General features: G+C 33.8%; 2 protein-coding genes across 5 annotated transcripts in view; both read left to right on the top strand.

The window, feature by feature from the left end:
* Positions 1-8,074, top strand: part of LOC113498286 (endothelin-converting enzyme homolog) — a 78,786-nt gene extending 70,712 nt beyond the window's left edge. For 3 of the 4 annotated variants that reach the window (XM_026878243.1, XM_026878241.1, XM_026878244.1), the window contains 8 exons: positions 132-229; positions 603-766; positions 1,132-1,323; positions 1,839-2,000; positions 2,357-2,546; positions 2,959-3,089; positions 3,404-3,543; positions 4,042-8,074. In XM_026878243.1, the coding sequence (XP_026734044.1) occupies positions 132-229; positions 603-766; positions 1,132-1,323; positions 1,839-2,000; positions 2,357-2,546; positions 2,959-3,089; positions 3,404-3,543; positions 4,042-4,218 (1,254 nt within the window). In that variant the 3' untranslated portion in view covers positions 4,219-8,074. The remainder of the gene's footprint in view (positions 1-131; positions 230-602; positions 767-1,131; positions 1,324-1,838; positions 2,001-2,356; positions 2,547-2,958; positions 3,090-3,403; positions 3,544-4,041) is intronic. The other variant, XM_026878242.1, reaches the window with a different exon arrangement.
* Positions 8,075-8,837: 763 nt separating this feature from the next.
* Positions 8,838-15,375, top strand: LOC113498285. The gene is made up of 5 exons (XM_026878240.1): positions 8,838-9,004; positions 9,843-9,937; positions 10,217-11,728; positions 12,022-12,777; positions 13,354-15,375. Exons 2-5 carry the CDS (start codon positions 9,871-9,873, stop codon positions 14,448-14,450), a joined length of 3,432 nt encoding a protein of 1,143 aa, XP_026734041.1. The 5' UTR covers positions 8,838-9,004; positions 9,843-9,870; the 3' UTR covers positions 14,451-15,375.
* The last annotated feature ends 681 nt before the right edge of the window (positions 15,376-16,056 follow it).

The raw sequence follows: 16,056 nt of genomic DNA, 5'->3' as shown, positions 1-16,056 counted from the left end.
CTACTAAAGTCTAATATGGCAATTTATTTTTTGGAGTGTTTCACAATGAATTACTTGACATCTTTGAGGTTCAGCTTTCAGCAAACTGTTATTTTAATGTTCCGTTATTCAATGTTTCTTTTGTTTCATAGATACCTGATACTCAAAGAATAGTGGTTTACGCGCCAGAATACTTCAAAAATCTCACGAAGGTTATAAAGAAATATAGCAAGAGTGAAGAAGATCAACGGTGAGTAATTTTTCTCTTCTTAGTTCTCTCAAGCAAAATTTGGTTCGAAAATGAGCATTGTCAAAAAATTTCAAGACAAGAAGATACGAGACAAGTCGAATATCTTTTAAGTAAGATTATCAAATGAAGTAATGAAGTGTAGCTTTGGTAGTCTATAATTACACATACATCTATCTTTTACATGAAACTTACCACGCAAAAAAAAATATTTGAAGTGAGTTGTCCAAAACTCTTCATTCCCTTTAAAATCATCGATGCCAACACGGCAAAGACTTGAAAATAAGAACAGTTCCATCGATTTCAATATCCAAATTTACGTGTTACTTAATCCCGCCATCAACAATTCTCATCTGTTCTATTTCTACCGTTTCAGAACCCTCACAAGTTACATGATGTGGCAAGTCTCGCGGTCGCTGTCGACGTACCTCTCGAAGTCGTTCCGCGACGCCACCAAGATCCTGAGGAAGGCGCTGTTCGGCTCGGAGGGCACGGAGGAGTCCTGGCGCTACTGCGTCACTGACACTAATAATGCTGTTGGTAAGTTCATCCTAGGGTTGGCTAATAAAGTAATTTTAGTATGGGTAAAACATAAGGTTCATAGTCGACTGGACACCGGTAGCGTACGACATGACTGCTTTTTTGAGAATTATGGACTAAAGGAATTAACTCAAAGTCATTTATGAAAGGATCATAGTTAAAATAATACTTAAATACGGTTTCTTCATCTGCAAACCAGAGTGTAGAGATGTAAAAAAAAATGTTTTGAATCCCACAAATTTGGCTGAAAATGCTTCTCTAATAATTCAGAACAAATTTGGCGAGTTTGCTAAGGTCCAAAATAAACATCATACACATTTACACATTTCCATTAATAAATCACAAAAACTTTCCTCCTTCCTCAGGGTTCGCAGTCGGCGCCATGTTCGTCCGCGAAGTATTCCACGGCGAAGCGAAGACTCAAGGCGAAATAATGATCAACAACATCAGGAATGCTTTCAAGAGGAACCTGAAAAACCTGGACTGGATGGACGCTGAAACCCGGAAGGCTGCTGAAATCAAGGCGGATGCCATCACAGATATGATCGGTAAAACATGTAATGTCTTTAGATTTTCGAACCTCGGGGTCTGGCGCAATGGAAGGGAGGCATGAATGGGTCAAATGACTGGTAAATGGAGTATAGGAGGCTTTCGAGGTATACCTTAGGAGGAGGTTTTTAAATGGCCTAAATCTTAGGCTGCTATTTATGTACTCTGGGATAATGCAAAGGTCAGGCTGCAACTGACATTAGCCTGAATGGGATGCAGTCCTTTTACTTTTATGTATTTCTGTAGTCAAATCTTTTAAGATCTTTTTTGTTTATATTTTTCGCTTTTTAATGCTCTTTCAGTTTATTTTTGTTGGGATGTTAATTAAGCTTAAAGTGGTGTCCTTTTTTGTTTTGGAAATGCTAGTAAAAGATCATTTATTTAATTTTACGCTAGTTGTATGTACGTTTGTTTTTGTTTCCGTAGTGTTGTCCGCATGGCTTTTAAATGCGCATGATTTTGAGGTTATATGTCCCTTTGTCATATCTAATGATGGCATCTTTATGAATATTCTTTCAACCAGGTTTCCCTGACTATATTCTTCACAAGGCGGAACTAGATAAGCAGTATGAAGAACTGGAGGTGAAACCGAACGAGTACTTTGAAAATAACATCGCTTATAACGTGTACAGCTTAAAGAACGACCTTAATAAACTGGACAAGCCTGTCAACAAGACTAAGTGGGGTAAGACATGAGTTCTTTGTTAGACATGACGGTCTACTCAAGCGTATTTATAGGGATGAGCTAGCTAGCAGCGGGGTCGTGAACTGAACTTCTTTCATCTTTAAATGTAAATTTTGGAAAAAAACCCCTTAAGCTTATGCCTAACGTCGTCGTATGGAAAGTACATTTTGTTTCGAAGTCACGTGACTCTGACTTATCGTCTCCATACAGTCGAGTGTTTCATTTGACAATACCTATTATAGAAATCTCACTCAGCTAGAACTGATACCGGTACTTCTTTAAATTGACGCCTGGACTGCGTGTTATTTTTTGTCTAGAACCCATTAAAATACTAATTTAAAATCCTTTTACCCCAGGCATGACTCCATCAACTGTGAACGCTTACTACACTCCAACTAAGAACCAGATCGTCTTTCCTGCCGGCATCCTACAGCTACCGTTTTACGATGGTGACAACCCTAAGGGCGTCAACTACGGAGCTATGGGAGTGGTCATGGGTCATGAGTTGACGCACGCGTTTGATGATCAAGGGAGGGAGTATGACAGGTACTTTAGACATTTATATTAGTTTGATTATATGCAGGTTAAGGAAATGAATGATTGCTGTTAATTCACTTGGGTCTTAGTTTATGGTTTAATTTTGATTGTACCCTTAGGGAATACGAACGATGGTTGTCAAAAAGAAAGCTTTAAGGATGAATGAAAAGATTAGATAGAATTAGAGAGACACATTTTTTTCTTTTACCTAAAGAATTCTCATGATATGGTTATAGGGTAGTTCGATGAGAAATATAGTCTATCTGAAAAAAAATAAACTGATACATATACATATATACAGAATAAATAATTTCATTTCATTTCAGGGATAATTTTACGAGCTTGCTTGATGTAACTTTTTCGTGATCCATGTGAATTTTTCAGCAATATTTCTTAACGTTACGTCTACTTCTGATTTCAGATTCGGCAACTTGAACCAGTGGTGGAACAACGCAACGATAGGCAGATTCAAGAAGCGAGCGGAATGTATACAAAAACAGTATTCCAGCTATACGGTCGATGGACACAATCTCAATGGAAAGCAGACACTCGGTAAGGATTCGCTGATTGGTAAACGAAAAACAACCATATACTACAACTGTGACTAAAACATCTACAACCTAGATATATACGTAAAATAAAACAATGGGTAATTAAAATAAAGCATCAAAAATTATTCGGCGTCGCCGCCGGCTGGGAGTGTGTATAAGTTTTTATAGTTAAAAGAAAAAGCGACGACTAAAAAAACCTCGATTTTGCTACCCTGTTTTGTCTGAGCTTATTTGGCCTATAGGGAAATCTAAAACTGTCTAACATCTTGTGAATGTACTGAATGTCCTCATAAATATTTTTTAATAATTTTTTAGGAGAAAATATCGCTGACAACGGTGGCCTGAAAGCCTCTTTCCACGCCTATTTGGACTACAGTAAAAACACCAAAGTTAACCTGACATTACCCGGACTGAAGTACAACGATCGGCAGCTGTTTTTCATCTCTTTTGCCCAGGTATAGAATATGGACGTTTACTTGGGTACCAGATGGAGTGGGCACTTTACAACCACCTCTCTGGTCCCTGTTTCTCACTGCCTAAGAGAGTGAGGAATCAAAGACTTGCTGGAGCATATACCAGGGATGTACAAGGGATTCCTCTAGAAAGGACGGACCATGGGGATTGAGTTGATGTAAATCAAACATATCCATTTTGACATTCTCTGCAAATCTCCCTTTGCCTTTTTTGTATCAGAAAATATTAGAATTGTCTGCCATGTATTACAATCAATAAACATTAACATAATATATCGGAGATTAGATCTCTTTCCAACCGACTTCAAAAATAAGAAGGTTATCAATTCTTCGGGTCTATATTTATGTTTGTAACTACAGAATGCATTCACTCTGCACCAAAATTTCATCGAATTAGGCTCAAGATCTTTTGTTTCAAGTCGTTTGTATGTTTTACAAGATTTATTTTACATAAATTTTAATAAACCTTACTTTTTCTAGGTATGGTGTTCCGCAATGACCAAAGAATCAACTAAGATGCAAATAGAAAAGGATGACCATACCATCGCGAAGTACAGGGTCATAGGGCCCATAGCCAATCTAAAGGAATTCTCCGACACGTTTCACTGCCCTATAGGGTCAAAAATGAACCCGACACATAAGTGCGAAGTATGGTAATAAGTGCTTAACATTGAGCTTTTGTCAGACTTGGTAAAAGAAAGGAACAGGTTTCTTGCTATACTCAAAATTGATGGCCTACTACCAACTCTAAAAAAATTCATCAACGGCAACTGTCATGAGCCTTCGAAAAATATTGAACTATGTCATGCAAGAATTTAGACATAAAGTATGACGTAATGCGAAGAAAAATTGAGGTCTTGACAGTCGTAACTAATTGACAGATGAAGGAAGCTCAAAAGCGTCTACTCTATCAGCCTACATGCTAATATAACCTCTTTGAACAAAAATGCCTTGAGTACCCGCACTAAGAACTCTTTACGTGGGACTGTATCCATTGTGGAAGCGAGACCGCGCTATACAATGCGCATATCGCCGTCTTGCTTCCACAATGACTAAATTCCTATTTTAAAAAGCTTAAGATGAAAGGTGATGGTAGATTTGTTTAGCCTGTTTGTTTCTTCTACCAATAATAGTCTATGTTTTGATATTTATATTGTATGTATATTTGAGCTTAGCTGTTGTGTAGACACGGGTATATGAGTTATATAGTCTAACGCTAAATAGAGCAGAATGGTTTTCTTTGTAAATATTGACTGCGGGATTAGTTAATTAAAACATAGTACAATAGACAGAACTCCAAATAATAATAGTGATAATTTAAATAGAAGAATCGGTGAAATTTATATGACAGTATTTTGATTTGATTTAATTATCAAATTAATCTAAACCGATTTAGGCAGGCAAGTGAATATCAATCACGATCTGCAATCGGCATCAAATTCTGCTATTTACAATGTCCGATATCGGACATTATAAATAGCTGAATCATAGCCCTCATAAATGGTACGATTTGAAAAACATTGATGGCGGATTGACGTTAAATGTATATTGATCATGTGTTTTGATCGCAATCAAGATTAAATCTATACGGGAAACCATAGTCGATCAAATGATTGACATCCATAGTGAATTCTGATAAGATTTTATTTAAGTAAAAACTTATAGTTTTTGGGGCAAAACCCAGTGCCAAAGTAGTTCATGATACTGCTTTATGTATCATTCTTCTTTTTATTTTCGAACTAGAATGTTTGAGTAGTCAATCTAAATGAAATATTTTTTAATTCAATTAAGTAAGTATAAACATGTAATTTTATTTTCAAAATGTGTCTAGTAATGAAAGATAACATGTCATTGAATTAATAATTTATCAAATTACATCTAGCAATTTGAATTTAAAGTATGCTTTCATACATTTTTTCATGATCTACACAAAAAATATAATCTTCAATTCCCGCGTTTATCTAACGTCATTATGCTTCTGTATTTAAGGTTAAACAAATTTCATTAAAAAAAAACCTCTTATTTTAGAAATAACCATTTTTTTCTAAGATTATTTTATGTTGTAACTGAAAATAATTAAATAATATTTACGTTTTGACGAAAAGTGAGAGATGTTGATTTTTCTATCATTAATTATTTTATTTTCATGTATAGTCAACCACAAAAATGTTACGAAATGAATCAGTTGACTTATAAATATTTTTTACCACATGTAGAGTTTATTTTTGTGGTTGTCTAAATATCAATTAATTTTAAGTTGAATGTATTAAAACGTGCAATGTCTAGACATAATGTACTTACTATATGATCGTAATTGATAATAGTGCCATCTATTAGTTTCAAACGTCAACTAGTTTTGTAGACCGTTTTATAAAAGATGCTGGTCATTTAATATTTAATAATCATGCTTTATTTATATCGTTTTAGAAATATTTGTGTGTCACATGTAAGATTTGTATGTGTCGGTGTTTTATTAGGTAAAGTCGGTACCAAAAACTGTACAATATTTTATTTTGTTTATAATTTTTTGCAATTTAATAATCAACTTTCATTTTGACTTGCATAGTTTTTGGAATTGACTTTAAAATATTTTTGTATATTTTACATAATCGAGTTTTAATTATCGATGTTTTGCTTTAACGTGAACGGTAACCAGTAGATAGCTATTTGTGTATATTTTAAGAGCAGGAGTACAAATAAATGTGAGATTTCAGATATTGTAACCAAGTGCGATGTTTGCTTAGCCAAATATATAATCCACGGTTTAAATATGTGGGCCTTTGAGCAAATTTTAACTATATATAAGTACTTAGTAATTTTCGATCAATTCAATCAGTATAAATAAAAAAATTCTGTAATCTGTAAGTTATAAAGTTTAAATCATTTATTGAAATGTGTGAAGCGAAAAAATAGAATAAATTTAATGGTGAAAGTGGTGGCAAATGATACCTAAATAACTACAAAAATGACAATAAACTTCTCGTCTCCAAATGTCCCCATAAGTAATAATAGTTAAAAACTTTTATATCATAAATCATTTGAATGCTCTGTATGGCGGATCACGGCATGAACATATTTTATTTAAGACCTACCTTATACCTGTGAATCACAAATAAACGATTTGATTGATTTGAAATCATAACCACTTCTCATAACTCCATTCAAATATAATATTATACAATATAGGTACATATATTGAAGGGTAGTCAGAGAGAAATGTATTTAAAAACACCAATCAATTGTCTTATACAGTTATTCGTATTTTATTTAACCTAACTTCCTGCATTTGTACTAAAGGAAAAATCTAAATGGTTTGGTTAGAAACACTTACTGACAATGTGTTAATCAACTGGCAGCTGAAATTTTCTTGTTTTTAATAACAGGAGTTTTCTTTATAAACTACTTTTAAAACGGTATACTGACAATCAGTACTGGCAGGCAGCTATTGAAGTTATAAATTATGCCTTACCTATGAAAATAACAATTAAAACGGTAAGAAAAAACCAAACTGTGTCTCATTTAGTACATCATACTTCCATATCATTAGTAATGTCTTAAATCGTGACCAAAATAATATTAGCTAATTATATCAACACCACATAGACCTTAATTAGAATTTTATAATATATTACACAGAGTAACTTCCAATTAACAGAGATCTGTAACAGTATTAAATAAGCTTGAAAAGTAGGTACAGTTCTCCGCTCATCAGTGGTCAGGTGAGACTAGATTAATATGCGTTCTGATAATTTCTAAAATTTGCCACTGATTTGCGGTTGACTGTACTACATAATGTCAGTAGCTGGAAACAAAATGGCGTCGAATAGATCTGAAAACAATCTTCTTATAATGGTGTGGCTGTAAACCTGACCAGGGCCCCGATTCTGCTATTTTACAAAGGCCGATGAATGAATGGTAATTGAATTAAATTTGAAGTTATTCCTATTCTCTTAAGCATTTTGCCAATGCAATAATTGGAACTTAATTGTACTGACCTTGAGGGTACATCCCTTGACAAAGCTCAACATTTTGTGCTTTATCGCTACATATCACGTGATCAGATTTATCGCTGCAAACGAGTGCCTCAACAGAATACGAAAATTGTCATTTTAAGCCAAATTTCATTCATTATTAGGCCATTGCAAATAGCAGAATTGGAGCCCAGGGTTTACCACCACGACTTAAAGTACTATATTATGGCAGTGGAAGTGTGACGGCAATACAGGGCGTATAGCGCCATTTCTCTTCCGCACCTGCAATATATACTTTATGATGTGGTGGTAGGCTCTTTTTTCATTATATATTATTATAGCAGTATTATAAACTGGAAAATAATGTCACAATAATTTTAATAAGATTGCCAACGTATATGAATAAATTAGTTTTTGTTTATTTATAACATAATTGCAAAACACTAACATTCAGACGAACAATGATTTTATGTGTTAATGACTGATTTATATTTATTTGTCGAATGTTCATGAAAATAAAATTATGTTTTCAATCTTTCCAATAACGTTGTTTGATTTATATTTCCTCTCTACCAACTTGTCAAAGCATGTAATTTGTAAGTACCTACCTAGGTACTTACAAATTACATGACAAATTGACAAATGAAATGAATGATGAAACTTGTTTAATGCCTAATCCAAAACAGTCCAAAATTTCAGTTCACATACAAAACCGATTTTTTGACGATATAATTGATGAAAGAGTCATAAGTTTTTCTCATTAAGTAAATAGAATTTTACTTTAAAATCAATAATGACATCCGCCATTTATTTTGGTAGAACTTTTTTACTCGATTGTACTGTTGTAGTTTAATGTTACCTAAAATGAAAATTATTTATTAAAAAAAATGCAAATAATTTAATGAAGGAGGGGCCAACGTCAATTCCAAAATAAATAAAAAATGTGTGTTTTGTTATATAGGGGTAATGTATCATTCAAAAAGTAATTTGCTTTCCTGGTTCTAATTACTATCCATGTACTATCTATTTTAAGAAAGGCTACGCACATAATATATTACAAAAAAAATATTATTTTAACGAAACTGCGCCAACAAAATAGCGGTAAAACTAATTTCATGATTATAATGCAGTCAACTCCAAAGAAGCAATAAGATTATTAAACCCTTACAAATTGATTCAATAATTTTTTACCCTTAATTAACGGTTATTATTCCAATTTTCAAGCTACAATTCTAGTTACATAAGTAAAAATAAAATATTCTAATCATGCACGCTCATGTATTCTGACCTAATCTGTAGAAGCAGAATTGGAGTGCGGTCCAAAATTCAAAATGGCGGACCGAAACGCTTTTTGATACCGCATTGCTGCGCTTCTTGAAAACATAATGTTTTGATTTCCGATCAACATTTAGTGTTTTGGCCGCCAATGTCAAATTGTATCAAAATAAATATTGTCGCTATACATAATTCAGGTAAGTACTGAAATTATTAATTAAAAGTAAATGATAAGCTATTGCCTTGTATGTTTTTGTTCTGTTCAGATTTTTAGACGTAGAAAAATCATTTCTGTCGCGAATACTTTGTCTGTGTATAATTGCTTTGGAATAATGTTAAAATCAATCAGACATTCGATATTTTTATTGTTTGTAGATTATTGTAGCCAGTTGGTATAAATTATTTATCTCTTTTGGAACGCCAAATGGCTACGTGTGACGGCTAGTTTTTAACCGGTGTATAATTAAAATTAGGTTAACTTCTAACGAAATACTTCAAGCAATAAATAATAATAATTACTCCATATAATAGATTGATCAGTGATCTGCTTATTTGTGTGTATTCTAGAAAATCTAGACGTATTGATTTGACCTTTTACAATGACCTTTTAGTCTGCCAATATGAAAAAAAATGAAAAACATTAATGCTGATAATAGTGCATTTTGTATATTATAACACATACTGAGGTTAAATCTAAAATATGCGATGGATAGATACATTGATTGTTATAATGAAGTTTAAAGATTAGTTAAGTAGTAGTTTTGTCATGGAGTTGTCTCATACATTTTTGTTTCACTTCCAATATATCTATTGTTTTCCGTCCAGGATGTCCAATTTACTTCTACCATTAGTGTAAATTGTAAGTAAAATAAAGTCCGATGTCCTCAAATTTTTGATGGTAACTAAACTACCAAATTTCTTTCATAAAATCATTGTTCTAGTTCAAGCAAAGTAATGATTGAACTATAATAATGATATTTATGTACCATTCTTGTTTTATAAAGTAATTAATTAGTCTAATATTTTGTGTTTCAGACAGAAACTTCTAAAGTAGCTCCAGAAAATGGATCCAATAGTTGTGAAGACAGAAATGCAGAGTAACGGAGAAATTTTGCTTTTCTATGTTGACGGTAAGTTTTATATGAACATCCTTATAAAAAGTTATATACAAGGATGTTGGCAAAAGATCACAATTTTGAAGTGTTAATATTTTTTTTATAGTTTATATTGTCTGAAATAATGCAAGTGTAAAGTACAAGTGGCAGTGTGGCAGGTACAAGTTCTGTACTCTTATAGAGTAAATAGACATGCCATATATACTATAAAAATACACCATAGTAATTATAAACTAGCGATGTTGGTTTTGAATCTATGGCCAAGTCTTAATTATAACTTATTTTCCATTACAGAAAATGGGGGCAATGAAGAAGGAGTACTAACAACAGTTGAAAGTATAGAGAACCAAGCAATACAGCTTCAGCAGGATACATCTTTCATTATACCAGATGGTGTTCCTAATGAAATCAAAATAGAACAACTACAGCAAGACAACTGGACCGAGGACCAAACTAAAAGACTCCTTGTCTTCTACAATGACAATAAACAGACATTCATAACAGGCTCTACAAAAAAGAACCATCTTTGGACTGTAGCCTGTAAAACAATGCTCGTTGGAAAAAACCCAAATGCTTGTGATGCAAAACTCCAAAGCTTGAAAGAGAAATACTTTGAAATCTGTGGACACATACAAAAAGGGGTCTATGTAAAATGGCCATACTTTGAACTGTGTCATCAAGTATTTCATGATGAAAGTGCTGTTATAACAGTTGAAACATTGACATCCCCATCTGAGACTCAAGTCATCAAAGTCCCTGCATTACAACCCAATAATGTTGAGAATGTTATGGTGGTAAAGAAAGTTAATAGTCGCTCCAAGGTCAATGAAAATGTCGAAACTATGTTGAATCTGTATTTGAAATACAAGAATAACTTTCAACAAGAGTATTGGCGACGGGGGTTATGGGTAACCATTGCTTCGGAGATAGGAGAAGAAGACGGAGAGTACTGGCAGAAACGGTTCTTGAACTATAAGCAGCATTATCTAAGGCTATTAGACAAGAGACGAGAAAGTGGCTCCGAAGGCATCAACTGGCCATACATGGATTTATTTGACAAGATCTTTGAAGGTGACGAGGAATTCCATAGAAAATACTTAAGTGATGAATACAGAATGATTGAGAGTGAAGCTATATCGGAAACAGAACCTCCTCCTGAAGTCGAAGACTGGAATACTACGGAAGTGACAGTTCTGGTCAAATATTGCTATGATTGCTTTGACGAGTTTGAGGATCCTACTATACCTAACAACTTCTTATGGAATGAGATTGGTAGATTACTTGACAAGACTGCTGAAGCTTGCAAGGAAAAATACCAAGAACTCAAAAAGCAGCATTTAGAAAAATATATCGAAGGTGGATACGACTTACGGAATAGAAACCCAATGGCTATACTATTCGACAATATAATATCCAAAGAAATACAAGTCCAAATAGCTAAGATTATGAACAAACCTGAACAATTGGAGGTATGGAAGACAGACGAATTGGACGAACTGGTGCAATTCTTTTATGACAACATAGAAATGTATAAAGACTTGATTTGTCACTTTGTCTGTTGGGCAGCCGTTATAAAGAAGTTGAATCGGAATTTGCAAAGCTGTAGGAGTCAGTGGGAGGATCTTCTAAGTCTGTATAAGACAATTTTGAATGATAAAAAAGAGAACCCGGATATGCAGATTGATTGGAGATATATTGAAGTTTTTGATAGAATATTTGATTATGGTATGGATGCTAACTTGTTGGATGGATATGAGATAAATAAAGGGAATGAACAACAGAAAAATAATAGTGGGAAGATTGGTGGTGAGTATTATTTGTGTATAAGTTAATCTTTGAATATATTTCCTACATTTATTTACTGTAATTTATAATAATATACAATACAATACAATTTTATTTTGGGTACACTTAGGTAATGTGAAGTCTTTAAGCTTAGACTTTAAGCAAAATGTCGTAATCGTCCTAAGAATATGCTATACAAAGAAATTGTATTAATGTTATTAAAACAAATGTTAATTGTCTGATTTTAGTAGCTAAACACTTTCAGAAATATGAAAAATTATACAAATTTAATTGAATATATAATTTTATTTCAGTTAAGAGAGTTAACATAAAAATGGAAGATACTGCTGAAGATTACTCCGAGGACGAAGAATCGTTTGACGAGCGTGGCTTTACGAAACGCTCAAAACGCCGCTCTGGCGACTCTAAAGCCTTTAAAATACTGGAATATTACCAGAAAAACAAAGATAAGTTCTCCACAACTAACCGAAACAAACATTCTCTCTGGGAAGTGTTAGCTAAACAGATAGGTATATCCGCCACTCAATGTGCCCATAGATTCAGAAACCTAAAACAAGTCTACACAGCCTACGTTCAAAGAGAGATCAACAAACCAGAGATGCCCATACTCTGGCCTTACTACGCTCTGTGCAAAAAGGTATTTGGTTACCGAGCGATAAAGTCCAAGCTTAAGAACGGCAAACTTGACTCTGATGACAGCGAAGACTGGTCCGCTAAAGAAATAAAACTTTTAATCAACTATTTCTCACAGCACTTCGATGAAATAAACAGTAATGTTGATGATAACTCAAAATGGTCGGACTTAGCTGGCGACATAGGTAAAAGTGAGAATTCTTGTAAGGAGAAGTTTTTAGAACTTCGCAAGTCTTACAGGAAGTTGAAGACCATGAGGACTCGGAATCCGGATGTGAAGATATCTTGGAAGTATTTTAACATGTTTGAGCAGATCTATAGTGCTAAAGAGGATGGACAGGAAGCTATGCAGGTGGACGATGAGCAAGGGACTTACTTGACTATTGAGGGTTCTGATGAGAAAGTGGAACAAGAAGGTTGGTATCCTACTACTATTATAAAGGCGAAAGTTTGTAAGTATGGATGTATGGATGTTTGTTACTCTTTCACGTAAAAACTACTGAATGGATTTGAATGAAACTTTACCACAATATAGCTTATACATCAGAATAACACATAGGCTACAATTTTTGAGGTTTCTAATGTGAGGTCGTAAAAAAACACATTGCTTACATTGCAAACGCTGACTGAATCCTACAAGATAGATAGAAGGCAGGTATAAATTATAACTTATATCTTCTAACCACGCGGACGAAGTCGTGGGCAACAGCTTGTACTTTATAAGTTAAGTGGTATTATTACTATTTTATACTTCTCCAGTCGTTTTAAACATAAACGCAACACTTAATTACTGTTATGAGTGTTCAGTATTATTACATTATGAATTTGTTGTAAGTCTTCAAGGTCCCAATTTTGAGACCTACAGTCTCAAAATTGGGACCTTAAAGATATTATACAACCAAAAGTATAATATATTATCTATTCAAAGAATTAATATCAATTGTTGTTCAAGCATACTTTGAATTATTTACCCTTAATATTATTTGTTACAGAAGACGACTATCAATGCATTATAGTGCTACCAGAAGGAGAAGATATATCACAGATAGACTCAGCTCAAATCATAATCCAGGGCCCAGAGCATCAAGACCAAGAAATTACAGAGAACACATCAGATTACATTGAACAAGCTGATCAAACAGAACAAACCGAAGTTGTAGGTCCCAAACCACTTCTTAAGTGGACTAAACGCACAAAGAAACGCCTTCTAATCTTCTATATAAATTATGTAAGATCTCACAAAGGCAAAGAAATTAACCCCAAAGATATGTGGGCAGATATTGCCGCGAAGTTAGGAGATAAAACACCACTCTCCTGTAGAAAAATGTTCGCGAAGCTCAAGGCTAATCACAATGATACTAAACAGATCGATGAAATTGACCCTAACGTGAAAAAGACTCCATATTTCACATTAATGGAAAAAGTAATGCGTTTGAAACCGAAGTTCTTGAAAACTGAACAAAATAAGGCTTTGAAAGATGGAAAGGTATACAAAGATGTCGTTTTACCTGATAGCAAAGTAGAACAAGCGTTGCAGTACTACTTGGAAAATATAGAGGATTTCGTCAGCCCAAGATATGAGAAAAAGTACCTATGGACCGAACTAGCAAATTACGTTTGCGAACCTGTGACTAAAGTCTTCAATAAAATCAACTATTTGAAACAAGCATACAATTTAAATACAGATGAGGTGGCTGGAGAGAAAACACCATTTTCAGATCTTTTAAAAAGTATTTTGACAAGAGAAGAGGCTGTGAAACTTTTACTAGAAAACACACCAAAACCAATTGTTGAAGACTCAGGAATTGAGGAAACTTGGACCGATGAAGAAACCGAACAACTTCTAGAATGGTATCTAAGCAACCTAGACAAGTTTAAGAACCCCAAATATATAAGGACCTATCTTTGGCTGGAGATTTCTGAAATGCTCAGCAAGAGTGCTATAACATGTTCAAAGAAAATGTCCGAGATTCGAACTCAGTACCGAACGATGGTAAGAGAAAGACCAGAGGAACTGAATCAATGGAGGTTCTTGGACTTGTGTCAAAAGATATATGGGACGGGAAAGAAAGGGAAGTCTGATGAATGATATTTGGAGTTCCTTGTAGGTTAGTGCCAATAAAAGTGATGCAATTTATTCATATATTCTGGATGTATACAGTTGGATTATAATCCGACTTGTTAGTTGTATTAGTCGACGCATGTAGAGAGAACCCGCTAGGATCCACTAGCACCTCGGAGTTCTATTTACCTGAGTCAGATTATCTATACTTTGAAGTTCAGCAAATAAGTCCCATTGAATTAATTAAATTCTTAATAACTTAAATCTAGATGTTTCATAAAATATAGTGATCTAGAGTCATAACTGAATATTTAAGCCACTCTCAAGTCTTAAGCTTCCATTAAACAGACAACTTTATTTAAAGGCGACTTAAAATTTGTTTTACTAGCCCATGCATTCATTTATATTCGAATATTAACAGAAAGGTTGTCTTAAGTTTTACTTTATGAAAAGGAGTATTTGTTTCATGAACGTTTTTACATATGACAAGCAACATAAGCAGTTTCTAAATAAACTAAAATTGTTAAAGAAGAAACACTTTGTTGATAATGAGCTAGCCAAGGGCTACGGCGGTATCCCCACCACATCTGAAAGCAAATCTATGTTATTGTGGGAGAGAGACAGCGTTCTACGACGCAGTCGTGCCGTCTCGCTTCTACGTCCAATTTAAAGTAAGCTTAGTCAGGTACACTTTCCTCTACATAAATGACCAGTGGTCGATAGGATTTCTGCCTACCCCCTTGTAAAGATAGGTATCATGTTAAGTTTGAAATGTTTCATATTATGACCACAAAGATTGTGTCACTATAAATCGGACGTTATGTAATAATGAAATTATGTCAGCATTATTTTAAGTTAATTGAATTAAGTTGTAGTGTTGTATATTATTTTATTAATTTTAATAAAAACTATGACGGCACGTTGTGGTCTTTTTCACTTAGTGATACCCTACAGTAACAAATTGTTGTGGAGTCAATAAAAATGAAAACAAAAAAGTTACATAATTTACTCTTTTTATGAGTGTTTTCTGCTTGTGAAAATCAATATTTTTGTTTCCTATTTGAAAAGTTTTCCAAAATCGAATCATCATCATCATCCTATCGCAGTCCACTGCTGGACTAATCGAATCATCAATTATTTGAAAGTATTATCGGGTATTACGAGCTGTTTCCTTCTATTTTTTTATCAAATTTTCTCCCTAAATCATTAATCAAAGCAGACAAATTATGTAATAAAATTGATTTTCATTAATTAATAGACGGTGGGTCAAATTTGTTGGAACATCAAATAGCACAAGGACACACGCTGCGGTCTCGCGATAATCCTGTTATGTTACCGGACATATACTGCGGGTAATATCGTAGGGCTAGGTGCTACTTCATAACAAAAATAACAAAATAAATTTGCCTTTTTCTGGTCCTAAAAAAATATATGAAATAAAAAACAACTGAAAAAGATACACTAGGAGATCTGTTCAAAAATCTGAAGATTGAATGTTAATTTTCTTATGATCCTTTTTCATACATTTCTGTTTCACTGCTGAACAAAGTCTTGCTCTCCTTTCATCTAAGTACTCCAGTTTTTTTCGAGGGAGTCAGAAAGAGGTGTGCCGCCTCTAAGCCGTGAATTTCCA

Source organism: Trichoplusia ni, chromosome 10 (assembly GCF_003590095.1).
Source record: "Trichoplusia ni isolate ovarian cell line Hi5 chromosome 10, tn1, whole genome shotgun sequence".
In the NCBI taxonomy this organism is placed as follows: domain Eukaryota; kingdom Metazoa; phylum Arthropoda; class Insecta; order Lepidoptera; family Noctuidae; genus Trichoplusia; species Trichoplusia ni.
The sequence above is the reverse complement of the archived record's forward strand: the minus strand, read 5'-3'. Positions and strand labels throughout refer to the sequence as shown.

Excerpts from the sequence above, each read along its gene's own strand:
- LOC113498285 (XM_026878240.1), top strand. The coding sequence starts at position 9,871 with ATGGATCCAATAGTTGTGAAGACAGAAATGCAGAGTAACGGAGAAATT. Across the intron at positions 9,938-10,216 it reads TTTGCTTTTCTATGTTGACG|AAAATGGGGGCAATGAAGAA; the intron begins GTAAGTTTTATA and ends TTTCCATTACAG. Across the intron at positions 11,729-12,021 it reads TAATAGTGGGAAGATTGGTG|TTAAGAGAGTTAACATAAAA; the intron begins GTGAGTATTATT and ends ATTTTATTTCAG.